General features: G+C 38.3%; 1 protein-coding gene across 6 annotated transcripts in view; it reads left to right on the forward strand.

The window, feature by feature from the left end:
* Positions 1–17,061, forward strand: part of GABRA3 (gamma-aminobutyric acid type A receptor subunit alpha3) — a 313,354-nt gene that overhangs the window by 41,715 nt on the left and 254,578 nt on the right. Inside the window, exons 2-3 of one of the 6 annotated variants that reach the window (XM_060292122.2) lie at positions 159–273; positions 3,735–3,815. The exons of 1 other annotated variant lie outside the window; for it this stretch is intronic. In XM_060292122.2, coding sequence (XP_060148105.1) covers positions 3,737–3,815 — 79 coding nt within the window. In that variant the 5' untranslated portion in view covers positions 159–273; positions 3,735–3,736. Of the gene's footprint in view, positions 1–158; positions 274–1,811; positions 1,961–3,734; positions 3,816–17,061 lie in introns of those variants that run through there. 4 more of the 6 variants (XM_060292123.2, XM_060292120.2, XM_060292118.2 and 1 more) reach the window with 4 other exon arrangements.

Consider the following 17,061-nt stretch of genomic DNA (forward strand, 5'->3'; position numbering starts at 1 on the left):
CGTGATTCATCGTTGTAGGACTTTCTCGGTTTCCTTGCTCTTTTGAAAGAAGCGCGTGGCTTTGTTCACCGTGTCCATAATTTGCTTTCTATCACTGATTTCCTCTCTTAGCTCTCTTATTACTTCATTTTATGTTTCCTTTGCTCTTCTTCTTCTAGCATCTCTCAATGGACTGTTGGCTCACTGATTTTATGTCCTGACTCTTTTCTAACAGAAGCATTTAGAGGAATACAGTTTCCTCCTGTCGCTTTTTGCTGCCTCCCACTAATTTTGGTAAGTTGTGCTTTTTTAGTATTCACTTGGAAATATTTTCTAAGTCCCTCTGTGATTTTTCTCTTTGATCCATGGGTTTCCCAATATTTGAAGATATATTATCATTAGTACCATCAAATAAAATTCCCCCGTGATGAGAAAACTTATCATGGAAACTTGCAATACTGCTAAATTTATGGAGACTGTTTTACAACTCTGGTATGGCGTGTCCGGGTGAATGTGCAAAGCACCCTCGTAAAGAATCTGTGTACTCTGTGTGGAGGCCAGGGTCTTGCCCTGCCCACCCACCTCTGCAATTCCTGTGCCACCCGGACAGAGGCGACCTGAAGCTCTCGATGCCTAATGCAGTGGGCCAGAGCCCCTCCCTGGACCCCCACAAATCCATCTGCCATGGCCAACAGCCTCCACCAGATCACAGCAGCCCCAGCGCCTCCCCCTCTCAGCTTCACTTACGCCCCCCCGTGGCCAGGCGGCTCCTCCCCGACCCCTCGCACTACATCCCCTCCATATACCCTCCCCCACCCACCAGCTGGTGGCGCTCCGCTCTGGGCCCTGGAAGCCGGGCGCCCCGCCATGCGTAGAGGTCAGACTGCCTCTCTCACCTCCCCACACCGGGGAGTCCTCCCCCGAGCACACTCAGCGCCAGGGGCTCTCGCTTCTCGTACCCCAGACGCAGAGCCCACCCGTCTTGCCCCCACCCACCCGGGAGCCGGAACCCCCTAACTGCCACGAGCGTCCTCCCCCCCCACCCCACGCCCCGCCCCGGCGGGAGCTCCCCTAACGCCTACCGCACCCGCGCCCGGGAGTCCTCCCCATCGACCCCCGCCTCAGCCTTCCTCCCGCCACACGCAGCAGCCGCTAGCCCTCCCCTCCCGTCTCGGCCCCGCGGGTGGGGCCCGCCCTTCCCATCCTCCCCGTCCTCCCCACCCCCGCAGCCAGTCGTCCTCTCCTCTGGCCCCCAAAGCCGGCCCCACCCGACCAGTAGGAAGCCCTCCGCTCAGGCCCCCCCCCACGCTTAGCCATTAGCCCCACCCTCTGCACCCCGACTCCAGAACGCCCCCCACCAGCCACCCCGGAAGCCAGCGGTCCTCCCCTCTGACCCGCTCACTGGGGGACCCTTCCCTCAGCCCCCCTTCAGCCCGCTACCCTCCGCCGCCGCTCCCCCACTCCCAACCGAGCAGCCCGTAGCCCTCCCCCGACCTCCATTCCTTCCCGGGGCCCCCGGTACCTGCGGAGTCCAGCCCCCGGCAAAGCCGCCGCCTGTCTCCTGACTCGCTCTGACTCTGTGGATGGCTCCGGAGTCCCGCTCACGAGGGGCTGAAGAGCTCGTCTCAGCAGAGCAGCCAGGAACTGTGCCGCCGACTGTCCCAGGCACTCTGTGCGAACGCCACGTGGGCTTCCGGGTGCTCCCAGAAGCCCCAGGAAGATGAGGGAGAAAGTTCTAGATGTCTCTTTACAGAGAAAGTGGTTGGATCAGAAGAGCACGTGAGGTGATTCTTTGCTAATGTAGCAGCAGTAGCCATGAGCACTGAGGGCCTGAGGTCCGAAGGCTTGGCGCCTCTGGAAGCAAGATACGCCCATTGGCCTTCCACCAATAGGAAGGCCTCCCTGCAAAGCTGTGGAGTCGGGGGAGCACACTTGGCGATGCAGAGCCCATGGGGGCACATTGGTCAATCTGTCTTTACAGGTGGGTGTCTACTGTGATTGATAATGTTATCAAGCTATTCTTTTTTCTTTCTCTTTTTTAATTTGATTTATTTTTTTATACAGCAGGTTCTTATTATCCATTTTGTACATATTAGTGTACATATGTCAATACCAATCTCCGAATTCATCACACCCCCCGCCCGCCCCCACCACTTTCCCCCCTTGGTGTCCATACGTTTGTTCTCTACATCTCTGTCTCTATTTCTGCCCTGCAAACCGGTTCATCTGTACCATTTTTCTAGGTTCCACATATTTGCATTAATATACGATATTTGTTTCTCTCTTTCTGACTTCCTTGACTCTGTATAATAGTCTCTAGATCTACCCACGTCTCTACAAATGACCGAAGTTCGTTTCTTTGTATGGCTGAGTAATAAAGTTATAGTAATAAAGCAATTCTTTATATGGGCTGATTTCTTGTCTAGTTGTATCAACTAGGCATCTTCTCACATGGCAGAAGACGATGAGGCAGCTGTCTGGGGTCTGTTTTATAAGGGTGCTAATCTCATTCATGAGGGCTCCACCCTCATGGGCTAATCACTTCCCAAGGCCCCACCTCCAAATCCCATCCCTTTGGGGGTTAGAATTTAACAGGTGAATGAGGGAGAGATCTTTACAAATATTCAGTCCATAGCACTATCTGTCCATCTATTTTTGCTTCTATGTTCCCTATTTCCTGCCTGGGATAATCAATCCTTTACATTATATTTTAACTTCTCTACTGCCTTTTTAGGCAATTATCACTGTTTGCTGTTCTAGACATTATAATATATAGTAAGTCCCATACATATGAACGAGTTCCATTGTGACAGCCTGTTCATAAGTTCAGTTTGTTTGTAAGTCCAGCAAAGTTAGCCTAGGCACCCAACTAACACAATTGGCTATATAGTACTGCATTGTAATGGTTTACAATACTTTTCACACAGATGATATATAAAAAACAAACAAAAAATAGAGAAAACATTTTTAATCTTACAGTACAGTGCCTTGAAAAGTACAGTGGTGCAGTACAACAGCTGGCATCCAGGGGCTGGCCTTGAGGGAACAGGCAGGAAGAGTTATTGACTGGAGGAGAGAGAGGAGGTGGGAGATGGTAGAGCTGAAGGATCGTCAGCACTAGGAGTTGGAGAGCAAGCTGCAATGTCACTCACACCTGACGTTGTTGGAACGCATGTGCACATCTTTCAAAGTTCACAATTTGAAGGTTCGTATGTAGGGGACTTATTCTAACATGTATCCACCATTATAGTATTATACAGAATAGTTTCACTGCCCTAAACATTCTTTGTTCTCTGCCTATTCATCCCTCCCTCCCCACACCCCCTGGCAACTACTGATCTTTTTACTGTCTTATAGTTTTGCCTTTTCCACATTGTCATATATTTAGAATAATACTGTGTGTAGCCTTTTCAGATTACCTTCTTTCACTTAATAATATACATTGCAGTTTCCTCCATGTCTTTTCCTGGCTCAATAGCTCTTTTGTCTTTAATGCTGAAGAATATTCCATCATCTGAATATACCACAGTTTATCTATCTATTCACCGACTGAAGGACATGTTGGTTGCTTCCAGGTTTTGCAAATTATGAATAAAGTGGTTATAAACATCTGTGTGTAAGTTTTTGTGTGCACACAAGTTTTCAGCTCCTTCAGGTAAATAACAAGAAGCATGTATGATAAGAGTATGTATAGTTTTGTAAGAAACCTCTAACTTGTCTTCCAAAGTGGTCATACCTTTTTGCATTTCCAACAGAAATGAATGAGAATTCCTGTGCTCTACATTCTCACCAGCATTTGGCGTTGTCAGTTTTCTGGATTTTGGCCATTCTGATAGGTATGTAGTCATTCTAGTAATTTTTTATTGCATGCCATGCATAACATACAAAAGAGCCATAGTATTTCTAGATGAGATATTCCAGAGAGACTTCAAACTTTCTCTGTTTAGGCAGATAAGGTAAGGGGATGCTTTTCTCAATCCAATTCAATATTGAGCTGAGTCAGGGCTTGATTGCAGTTTAAGTAAAACAGGCTACTGTGGTTTGCTCTTCTTCTCTAGGATGTAAAACATTGATGGGCTTCTGTCTTTTAATCCCTGAAAGACTATGGAAAATCGAGATCTGCCATTTACAGTTTGCAGTCTCCTGTAGCTTCAAATTCTAGAATTTTTTTTTTTCCTAAGAACTGGGTGGTTGCTGGAGATTTCACTTTACCTTTTAGAAACATTTGACCTAGCTCCCTGTATTCTTGTGCAGTACCAGAAGTCAGCAAATGTCTGGTAGGGGAAATCTGCTGAGCATTTGTCTCATCAACTTTTCAGTTTGTCAACCAGCCCTGTCAAACTGTTAAAACTTTGTTGGTTTTTCTTTCTCTCACTAGAGGCATTTTGCCTGGGTAAGTCTGGTCGGCAGTCTCTTATTAGAGTTGGTACATTTTTCAGAGGAAAAAACAATTGGAGATTGTCAGTTTACATTGAAAAAGTATTCCTCTCCTTGAATTGTTAATTTATTTAATCCTTGTTGCTTCCACCACTATTTGGTACGTTTAAAATTATTTTTGTATTCTAAGTGAAATAATTCAGACACAGAAAGACAAATACCATATGATTTCACTCATATGTGGAATCTAAAACAAACAAGCAAACAAGCAAATGATCAAACAAAACAAAAAATAACTCATAGATACAGAGAGTAGATTGGTGATTATCAAAAGGAAGGGGGCTAGGGAACGTGCAAAATGTGTGAAGGCAGTCAATTGTAAGTAGACTTCTGGGGGTGACCACTTTGTAGTGTTTACAGATATCAAATTAAACGTTATACATATGAAACTTATACAGTGTAATATACCAATTTTACTTCAATAAAAAGTTTTTGTAAATTTTCCAGTTTTTTCTAGTTGTAGAGGATTGTTACCTCTCATGACCTTTTATTCAGAAGCAACCCAAATACATATTCTTGATGCTATTGTGACTGGGATCTTTTAATGATTTAAACATTTCTTGCTCATTTATAGAAAATTGATTTTTGTATATCACTTTTGTATCCAGCAATTTTAATAACGTCCCTACTTGAATGTAATCATTTATCCATATATTCTTTTAGAGTTTTCTATGTAATCAATAATATAATCTGTGAATAATGACAATTTTAAACTTCTTTTCCTATGTTTATGCTTTTATTTTTTGTTGTATTCTTAACACACTGAACTCACTAATACTTCCACTACAATGCTGAATAGTAGTGATAATGGTAGCCATCGTATCATATTCCCAATGTCAAAGAGAAGTATTTTAATATGTTATAGATAAGTGTGATGTGGTCAGTAAGTATATTTCTAGATACATTGTATCATATTTAGGAAGTTTTCTTGTATTCCTTGTTTACTATTTTTTGGGGGAAAGAATGCATATCAGATTTTATCAACTGCCTTTTTTCCTATGCCTCTTCGCATAATCAAAATATTGCTCTCGGGCTTCCCTGGTGGCGCAGTGGTTGAGAGTCTGCCTGCCGATGCAGGGGACACGGGTTCGTGCCCCGGTCCGGGAAGATCCCACGTGCTGCGGAGCGGCTGGGCCCGTGAGCCATGGCTGCTGAGCCTGCACGTCCAGAGCCTGTGCTCCGCAACGGGAGAGGCCACAACAGTGAAAGGCCAGTGTACCGCAAAAAAAAAAAAAAAAAAAAAATTGTTCTCCTCTAAAATGTTAATGTGGTGAATAACATTTAAAAAAATTTAACCAGAATTGCATTTCTGGGATAAACCCAACTAGGCCATGATGTATTACATTATTTATATATTGTTGGATATGATTTATGTACATTTTTTTGGTTTTTGTTTTTGTTTTTGTTTTTTGTGGTACGTGGGCCTCTCACTGTTGTGGCCTTTCCCGTTGCGGAGCCCAGGCTCCGGACGCGCAGGTTCAGCAGCCATGGCTCATGGGCCCAGCCACTCCGTGGCATGTGGGATCTTCCCAGACCAGGACACGAACCCATGTCCCCTGCATCAGGAGGCGGACTCTCAACCACTGTACCACCAGGGAAGCCCTGATTTATGTACATTTTTAAGGATGTTTTTATTCATGACCATGAATCAGAATGGCCTGTAACTTTGTTTCCTCATTCAGTCCTTGCCAGGTTTTGATTTCAAGGTTGTTAGCCTCAAAAAATGATTTTGGGAGTGTTGCACCTTTCTATTTTATGGAAGAGTTTTTACTAGATTGTAATTACTTCTTTCTTAAATGATTGGTAGAAATTGCAGCAAAGCTATTTTGGCCTAGATTTTCTCTGAGGGAAAATTTTAGTTTTGTATATTCTTAATAGAGCAATATTTAGGTGATCCTTTTGTTTTTGTCTTCTACAGTGCTTTCTTGTGATATAATATGCATACAGTGAAAACCACATGCCTTTAATAAACAAAACGATGAATTTTGACAAAAGGATACATTCATGTAACCATCACCCACATTGAGATAAAGAACATTGCATGATCCCTGAATATTCCCTTGTGCCCCTTCCAGTCACTGTCCCTCCTACGTCATTATTCTAACTTCTCTTATTATAAATAGTTTTGCCTGTTCCTGCACTTCATATAAATGGAATAGTAGATTGTGTACTCCTCTTTGATCTCACTTCTTTTGTTCAGCATCACATTTTTTGAGATCTATGCAGGTTGCTGTATTTATTAGTAGTTTGTTCTTTTTAATACTAACTAGAACACCATTGTATGACTGTACCATAGTTTGTTTATCCAGCTATTGCTATGGACTTTGTTTTTTCCCCATTTTTTAGCTATTATGAATAAAGCTGCTATGAACTTTCTTATATAACTTTTTTGTGAACATGATTTCCTTTCTATTGGTTATATACCTATGAGTAGAATTGCTTGACTGTAGGTATAGTTGTATGTTAAAATCTATGAGAAACTGCCAAAGAGTTTCTTAAAGTGGTTGCACCATTTTAAACTTTCACCATTCATGTGTGAGAGTTTTGCTTCACATTCTTGACAAGAGTGAATATAAATTAATCTTTTATCCATTCTAGTGAATGTGTAGTGATACTTATTATAGTGTTAATCTGACATTCTACAATGACTAATAATGCAACTTTTTCAGCACCTATTGGCCATTTGTGTATCTTTATAGATCCTCTTTTGTGCAGTGTCTATTAAAATATTTTGCCATTTTTGTTACTTATAAATCATTTTAAACTCTAGTATAAATGTTAAAAAAAAGTATAACTACAATAATTGTTTAACGGATGCACAATGTAAAAAAATGTAAATTGTGACATTGAGAATATAAAATGTGTGTGGTGGAGAAAAAGGCTAGAGTTTTTATATGCAAGAGAAGTTAAGTTGTTATTGGGTTAAAATAGGCTATTATAACCATAATAAGTTTTATGTAAGTCTCATGGTAACCACAAAGTGAAAACCCACAGAAGATACACAAGAGATAAAGAGAAAGAAATCAATGCATACCACTACATAAATCATTAAATCATAAAGGAAGATAGTTGGAGATGAAGAATGGAATAGCGGAACTCCAAAATAGCCAGAAAACAGTTAAGAAGATGGCAATATTAAGTTCTTCCATATCAATAATTACACAAATGGATTAAATTCTCAAATCAAAAGACACAGAGTTGCTGAATGGAAAAAAATCCGAGACTCAACTCTACACCACCTGTAAGAGATTCACTTCAGCTTTAATGATACACATAGGCTCAAAGTGAAAGGATAGAAATAGATATCCATGGAAATGGTAACCAAAAGAGAGCAGAAGTGGCTATATTTATATCAGATAAAATAGACTTTCAGACAAAATTGTTCACAAGAGACAAAGAAGGTCACTATATAGTGGTGAAAGAGTAAATTCATGAAGAGGATATAACAATTATAAGTATATATGTACAGTAAGTCCCCTACATACAAACCTTCAAGTTGCAAACTTTCAAAGATGTGAACGTGCATTTGCATGTCCAATCACATAAGTTAGTTCACATGTCTGGCGTACATTGTCATGTGTGTGCATCCTCTACAAGTGGTTGTGCTTTTGTGTACTTTACTGTACAGTACTGTATAGAGTACAGTAGTACAGTATCTTTATTTCAAGCCCAGGCTATCTGGAAGCAAGTGTAAAAGCAGTGGTGATGTAGCTGGTACTGCTCAGAAGCGCCAAGGGATAATGATGGAATTGGAGGCCCAGAGAAAGGATGAAGAGAGACAAGAGAAAGGAGAAGTAACTGCAGAACTGAAGAGATTCACAACGCAGGAAATGGCAGGGGGATTTTCTTTATTTGAGGAGGCACTGTTAGTTTTTGAGGCACAGGACCCACAGGACCCAAACATAGAATGGTACATGAAGGTTGCAGTAGCCATTCAGAATGCAATCCAGTGCTACCATGTCCATCTATGATAAGAAAAAAAGAGCTACTACCCAGACAGCACTGGATCATTTTTTCAAGAGGGTACATAGAATTGACTCTAGCAAGGAACCAGAACCTGTGCCATCAATGTCAGGCATGAGTGACATTGCAGCTTGCCCTCTTTCTCCTATTGCTAATGATCCTTCACCTCTACCATCTCCCACCTCCTCTCCCTCCTCCAGTCAGTAACTCTTCTTGTCTGTTCCTTCGATGCCAGCCCCTGGATGCCAGCTGTTGTACTGTACTACTGTACTTTTCAAGGAACTGTACTGTAAGATTAAAAATATTTTCATTATTTTTTGTGCTTGTTTTTTTATGTATTATTTGTGTGAAAAGTATCATAAACCTATTACAGTACAGTACTATATAGCCGACTGTGTTAGTTGGATACCTGGGCTAACTTTGTTGGACTTAATGAACAAATTGGACTTACAAACACGCTCTCAGAACAGAATTTGCTTATATGTAGGGGACTTACTGTACCCAACACTGGAGTGGTTGAATGTTTAAAACAAATATTAACAGAACTGAAGGGAGAAATAGCAAGAAAATGACAGGACTTCAATACTCCACTTTCAACATTGAACAGATCATCCTGACAGAAAATCAATAAGGAAACAGCAGACTTGAATTACACTGTAGAACAAATGAACCTAACAGACATATCCAGAACATTCCATCCAACAGCAGCAGAATGCTCATTCTTCTCAAGTGCACATGGAACATTCTCTAGTATAGATCATATGTTGCACCACAGAGCAAGTCTCAACAAATTTAAGATGATTGAAATCATATCAATATTGTTTATGTCCACAGTAGTATGAAACTGGAAATCAATAATAGCAAGAAAACTCACAAATGTGTGAAAAATAAACAGCACACTCCTGAAAAGCCAATAGGTCAAAGAAGAAATCAAAAGGAAAATCAGAAAGTATCTAGAGACAAAAGAAAATGGAAACACAACATACCAAAACATATGGGATGCAGCAAAGGCAGTTTTAAGAGGGAAGTTAATAGTGATAAACACCTACATTAAGAAAGAGAGATCTCAAATAAACAACCTAATTTTACACCTCAGGGAACTAGAAAAAGAAGAACAAACTAAACCCAAAGTTAGCATAAGGAAGGATATAATAAAAATGAGAGCAGAAATAAAAACAGTAGAGACCAGAAAGGGAGAAATAAAAACAATAGAGACCAAAAAAATCAGTAAGCCCAAGAGTTAGTTTTTTGAAAAGATAAACAAAATTGACAAATATTTATGTAGATTAAATGAGGGGGGGAGGAGACTCAAATAAACACAATTATAAATGAAAGAGGAGACAGTAAATATTGTGACTGATACTACAAAAATATATACAAAGTATCATACTGTAATGAATAATTAGATACCAACAAATTGAATAACATAAAAGAAATGGATAAATTCCTAGAAATATACAACCTACCAAGACTGAATCATGAAGAAATAGAAAATTGGAACAGAACAATAATGAGGTGGAGATTACAGCATTAATTCACTGAATCTTAACAAATATGTAAGGAAGGATTAAGGCCAATCCTTCTAAAATTCTTCCAAAAAATTGAAGAGGAAGGAACACACCAAACATTTTTAGACCAGTAATACCATGATGCCATTGCCAGATAATTAGACTTCAAAAAAAGCAAACTATAAACCAATATCTCTGATGAATATAGATACAAATATTTCAACAAAATACTAACAAACCTAATTCAACAGCATGTTAAAAGGATCATACACTGTGATCAAGTTGGATTTATCGCTGGGAGGCAATGATGATTCAACATATGCAAATCAATAAATGTGATAACCACATTAATAAAATGAAGGGTAAAAATCATGTGATTATGTCAACAAATGCAGAAAAATCACTTGAAATAATTCAACATCCTTTTACAATAAAAACTCCCAATAAATTGGGTGTAGAAGGAATGTACCTTAACATAATCAAATCCATGTATGAGAGACCCACAGCTAACATAATACTCAATGGTGAAAGATTGAAGGCTTTTTCTCTAAGATTGGGATAAGTGTGCCCACTCTTACCACTCCTATTCAATATCGTACTGTAAATCCTATCCAGAGCAACTAGGCAAGAAAAAGAAATAAAAGGCATCCAAATCAACAAGGAAGAAGTTAAATTTTCTCTGTTTGCAGATGACATAATCTTATATATAGAAAATGCTAAAATTTCCACAAAAAATTATTAGGACTAATAAATGAATTAAGCAAAGTTGTAGGATACAAAATCAACAAAGATCAGTTATATTTCTGAACCCTAAAAATGAACTATCTGAAAAAGTAATTTAGAAAACAATCCCATTCACAATAGCATCAAAAACAATAATATTCTTAGGAATAAATTTAACCAAGGAGGTGAAAGGTTTATATACTGAAAACAATAAGACATTGATGAAAGAAATTGAAGAAACACAAACACAAATAAATGGAAAGATATCCCATATATATGGATCAGAAGAATTAATATTGTTAAAATGTCCATATGACTCAAAGCTATCTATAGATTCAATGCAATCCTTATCAAAATTTTAATGGCATTTTCACACAAATAGAAAAAAATTCTAAAATCCGTATGGAATCATCAAAGTCTCTGATTCACCAAAACAATCCTGAGAAAGAATATCAAAGATGGAGGCATCACACGTCCTGATTTGAAACTATATTACAAAGCTATAGTAATCAAATCAGTATGGTACTGGCATAAAAACAGACACATAGACCAATGAAACAGAACTGAGAGCCCCAGACATAAACCTATGCGTATATGGTCAACTTATATTTGACAAGGGAGCCAAGAATACTCAATGGGGAAAGGATAGTCTTTTCAATAAATGGTGTTGGAAAACCATGTATTTCATGCAAAAGAGTGAAAGTGGACCCCTATCTTACACCACTCATAAACATTAACTTGAAGTGGATTAAATCTTAAATGTAAAATCTGAAACCATAAAAGTTCTAGAAGAAAACAGAGGGAAAAATCTTCTGGACATTGGGGTTGGCAATGAATTTTTTGGATATGACACCAAAGCACAAACAGCAAATCAGAAGTCAACAAATGGCAACACATCAAACTAAAAAGCTTCTGCACAGCAAAAGAAACAATAAACACAATGAAAGGCAGCCTACAGAATGGGAGAAAATATTTACAAACCATAATATATCTGATGAGGGGTTAAAATCTAAAACATTAAAAAAAGCTTATAGTACTCAATAGTAAAAACAAAACAAATAATCCAGTTAATCGTGGGCAAAGGACCTGAATAGACATTTTTACAAAGAAGACATACAAATGGCTAACAGGTACATGAAAAGGTGTTCAACATAAAAAATCTTTAGGGAAATGCCAATCAAAATTACAATGAGATATCAGCTCACACTTGTTAGAATGGCTTTTATCAAAAACCAAGAGATAACCAGTTTTGGCAAGAATGTAGAGAAAAGGGAACTGTTGTGCACTGTTGATGGGACTGTAAATAGGTGTAGCCATCATGGTAAACAGTATGGCAGTTCCTCAAAAAATTAAAAATAGAACTACCATATGATTCATCAGTTCCACCTCTGGGTACATATTTGAAGGAAGTGACATTAGTAACTTCAAGAGATATCTGCACCCTAATGTCCATTGCAGCATTATTCACAATAACCAAGACATGGAAACAACCTAAGTGTCTATTGACGAATGAATGGTTAAAGAAAATGTGGTGTATATATGCAATGGAATATTACTAAGCCATAAAAAAGAAGGAAATCCTGATATTTATGACAACATGAACGAACTGTAAGGTCATTATGCTCAGTGAAATAATCAGGCAGAGAAAGACAAATTCTTGTATGACCTCACTTATATGTGGAATCTAAAAAAGGTGAACTCATTGAAACTGAGGGTAGATTGGTGTTTGCCAGGGGCTGAGCAAAAATTGAAAAGGAGAGAACACTCCTAAACTCGTTTTATAAGGCCAGCCAGATAAGCACACTACAAGGAAAAAAACTGTAGACCAATATCCCTGATGAATATATTGATAGATGCAAAAATTCTCAACAAAATATTAGCAAACTGAATTCAACAGTGCAATGAAAGGATCACACACCATGACCAAGTGGGATTTATCCCTGGGCTGCAAGAATGGTTCAACATACACAAATCAATAATTGTGATAAACCACATTAATAGAATGAAAGACAAAAATGATATGATCATCTCAATAGATACAGGAAAAGCATCCTTTCATGATAAAAATCCTCAACAAATTGGGTATAGAAGGAATGTACCTCAACATAATAAAGGTCATATATGACAAACCCACAGCTAACATCGTACTCAACAGTGAAAGATTAAAAGCTTTCCCTAAGATTAGGAACAAGACAAGGGTGCCCACTCTCACCACTCTTATTCAACATAGTACTAGATAGAAGTCCTAGCTAGAGCAATCAAACAAGACAAAGAAATAAAAAACATCCAAAAAGGAAAAGAAGAAGCAAATTGTCATTATTTGCAGATGATATAATCTTATGTATAGAAAGTCCTAAAGACTCAACCAAAAAACTTTTGGAACTAATCAAAAAGTTCAGTAAAGTTTCAGGATATAAAAATCAGTTGTATTTCTATAAACTAACAACATAATATCTGAAAAAGAAATAAAGAAAACTATCCCATTCACAATAGCATCAAAACCAGTAATATACTTAGGAATAAACTTAATCAAGGAAATGAAAGGTCTGTACAATGAAAACTAAAGGACTTTGATCAAAGAAATTGAATAAGACACAAACAAATGGAAAAATATCCTTTGTTCATGGATGGGAAGAATTAATATTGTAAAAATGTCTATACTACCCAAAGCCATACATGGATGCAATGCAATCCCTACCAAAATTCCAATGGCATTTTTCACAAAATAGTAAAACAATCCTAAAATTGCACGGAAACTCAAAAGACCCTGAATATCCAAAGCAATCCTGAGAAAGAAGAACAAAGCCAGAGGCACCACACTTCCTGATTTCAAACTATACTACAAAGTTGTAATTAAAACAAGATTTTTTTCTTTATCTTTGATTTTCTGTAGTGTGAAAATGATATGCCTAGGTACAGTTTTTCAACATTTTTCATGTGTGTTGTTCTCTGAACTCCCACATCTGCGGTTTGGTGTCTGACAATATTTTGGGGAAATTATCAGTCATTATTGTTTCAAATATTTCTTCTCTTCCTCTCTTACTTCTCCATCTGGTACTCCCATTATGCATATGTTACAATTTTTATAGTTGTCTCAAATCCTTGGATATTCTGTTCTACTTTTTTCAGTCTTTTCAGTTTTGGACAAAATTTTATGTTGATATATCCTCTAGCTCAGTTTTTTTTCTTATCTGTGGCCAGTCTACCAATAAGCCCATCAAAGGCATTCTCCACTTCTGTTACGATGTTTTTGATCTCTAGCATTTATTTTCGGTTCTTTCTTAGAATTTCCATCTCTTTGCTTATATTGCCCATGTGTTCTTGCATGCTGTCTACTTTATCCATGAGAGCCCTTACATATTAATCATAGTTGTTTTAAATTCCTGGTCTGATAATTCCAACATCTTTTTCATGCCTGTTTGTAATGCTTGCTCTGTCTCTTCAAATTGTGTTTTTTACCTTTTGGCATGCCTTATAATCTTTTCTTGATTGTTGGATGTGATACACTGGATATAAGGAACTGCTGCATATAAGCCTGTAGAATTGTTGTGGTGAGATATGGGGGGAAGGGAAGTACTATACATTCCTATGATTAGGTCTCAGCCTTTAGTAAGCCTATGTCTTTGCACTGTGAACTTCACAAATGCTTCTCAGTATTTTTCACCCCGCTTAGTTGTGTCAGGATGGCTAGAGTGTGATGGATTTGGGTATTTTTCTTTTTACACATAAAAGACCAGAGATGAGTAAAGTTGGATATTTCTCTTTCCCCAGGTCAGTTAGGCTTTGATAATCCTCCAGCAGGTTGGGCTCTGGTTAACTACATTCTCCTAAGGGCAGGCCTTATTAAGAACAGAGTACTCTGGTGTATTTCAAAATGGTTCCTTTGCCCCTCCTCCTGGTAGAGGAAGCAGGAGGGACTTTTTCTCCAATATTTATTGTGAGAACATGATTAAGTTCCTAGAGGTAAATTTCACAATATTGTGGAGGCTCCCCTATTACTGGGTGCCCCTGGAAATTTTAATTCTCATACTTGTCCACACTGAGCCTCCAGCAATTCATCAATTAACCCAGCATTGGATCCCCTGGCAGTTTCAGCTAGTGAGTCTCTACTGTGGTAAGCTTTAACTCCTTGTATTCGCCTCTCTGTCTCTCCAGTCTTGGAGGCAGAAGTTTGCCTTGTGTCCTCACCTTTCATATGTATCCAAGAGGTATTGTTTTTTCATTTTGTTCAAGGTTTACTTTCTGTTAGGATGGAGTGATGACTACCAAATTCCCTACATGGAGAACGGGAAATTGGAGGTCCACCTTAACTTTTCAAAGTTTGCTTAGAGTCAGTGTTGCTGGATGTATTGATAGATCTTTTCCCTTAAATTTCAGCACTTTAAAGGTACCTTTTTTTCTGATGAGAAGTCAATGGTGGATTATATTATTGTTCCTCAGGCTGTTATTTTTTTCTGGATTATTTCAAGATTTTCCCTTAATATTTGGTTTTCATGTAGCTTGACTATGATGTACCTGGGTATTCTGCTTGGGGTTCACTGAGCTCCTTGAATCTGTAAATTTATGTTTCATTATATTTGGAACTAGTTCAGGCATTATTTTTCAAATATTTTTCCTTCTTCTTCTTCTGTTTTTTGCCTTCTGGGACTCCAATTACATTTATGTTAGAACTTTGATATTATCTAACAGATCACTGAGTCTCAATCTTTTTCAATCTTTTCTGTGTACTTCAGATTGAATAATATCTATTAATTTGCCTTCAAGTTAATTTACTCTTCTTTCATTTTCAATCTACTATTAAGCCCACCCCATGACCTTTACTTTAGATTTTTAATTTTCAGTTCTAGAATTGGCATCTGTTGTTTCTTTTTAATTGTTTCTATACCTCTGATATAATTTTCTATTTGTTCATTAAAACTGTGTTTTCCTTTATTTCCATTAGTGTAGTTATGATAGATGACTTAAAATCCTTTTCTGCTAATTTCAACATCTGGTGCATCTTAGGGCTGGTCTCCACTAACTGCCTTTTCTCTTGAGTATAGGTAATATTTTCCTGTTTCTTTTTCTCCCCTAGCAATTTTGGAGTATACCCTAAATTTTGTGAATGATATATATATAGGATATCTATACTCTCTTTCATTTCTCTATAGAGTATTGCTTTTTTTGTTTGTTTTAGTAGGCAATTAATGTGGCCGAACTGAAACACAAAACTCTCCTTTGTGGTGGGCAGCACTGAAAATTCTGTTTAATTTTTTCAGCTTTATTTAGGCTCTTTGGAATCTGTCACCACATGTATCATTTATGGCTCCATCAGCGATTTGGGCAGTTTATACACAGAATTGGGGTCTCCCACTCTGTAGTTCTCTCCATTATTGGATTTCTCTCATCGTTTTCCAGCTTCAGTTGTCATCCTGAACTCTGTCTTCTGGTTCTGCAAGCCACAAGGACTGTGAGCAGTTGTGTTACGTAGCCAAATATCACTGGCTTGTCAGAGCCAACTCTGCACCTCTCCTCTCAATTTCATGTTGATAGAATTGGCCAGGGTGGGAATATTTACACTATGGAAATTGGGAAATACTATGAATCAGGCTTTTATTTATTTTTTCCTGGAGATCCAGTTGTTAAACATTTAACAGCTGCAACACCTACTTGTAGTTTCTCTAGAATTTTAGTTATTGCTTTGGCCTGGGGCCTGCCCTCAGGCAGACATTTTTAAAAAAGGGCAAACTCACTTAGTATTGCTCCTTTCTTTCAATTGTCCACTCTTCCAATTTGTGACTACTTATGATTAATTTCCAATGCATTTGCATTATTGTTTTTTGTCCAGAGTTTATTATTGCTATGTGCAGCATAATTGGTTTCATAGAAACTGCTCCACCACTACCAGAAGTGGTTCTAGTAAAATTTCTCTGTGGTTTGCAGTGAACTGAGAACATTTATGAAAATGCTATTAATTTTTAAGCTATTAATACAGCTAAAATTGTATGATTTAAATTATAATTTTTGTTATGAGAGTATCCTCATCTAACTTATTTGAATTAAAATATCTTTTCTTTTAAAAATGATGGTGCCCTAGATGGTTTATTTGTTTAGTATCTTTATCTGCCAAAAGCAAAACTTTGCCACTGTAGTGGGTTGAATAGTGTCTCCCAAAAATTCATGTCCACTCAGAACCTAAGGATGTGATCTTATTTGGATGTGTAGTCTGCAGAAGTAATTAGTTAAATATCTTGAGGAGAAATCATCCTGGGTTTAGGCTGGGACCTAAATCCTATGACTGCTGTCTTTATAAGGGAAAAAACAGGGAAATTTGGTCACACAGAGACAGAGGAGAAGACAATTTGAAGACGGAGGCAGAGATTGGAGTGATGCTTCTATAAGCCAAGGAATTCCAGGAGCCACCAGAAGCTGGAAGAGTCAAGGAAAGATTCTCCTCTAGAGCTTTTAGGGA

This window comes from Globicephala melas, chromosome X, assembly GCF_963455315.2.
Source record: "Globicephala melas chromosome X, mGloMel1.2, whole genome shotgun sequence".
In the NCBI taxonomy this organism is placed as follows: Eukaryota; Metazoa; Chordata; class Mammalia; order Artiodactyla; family Delphinidae; genus Globicephala; species Globicephala melas.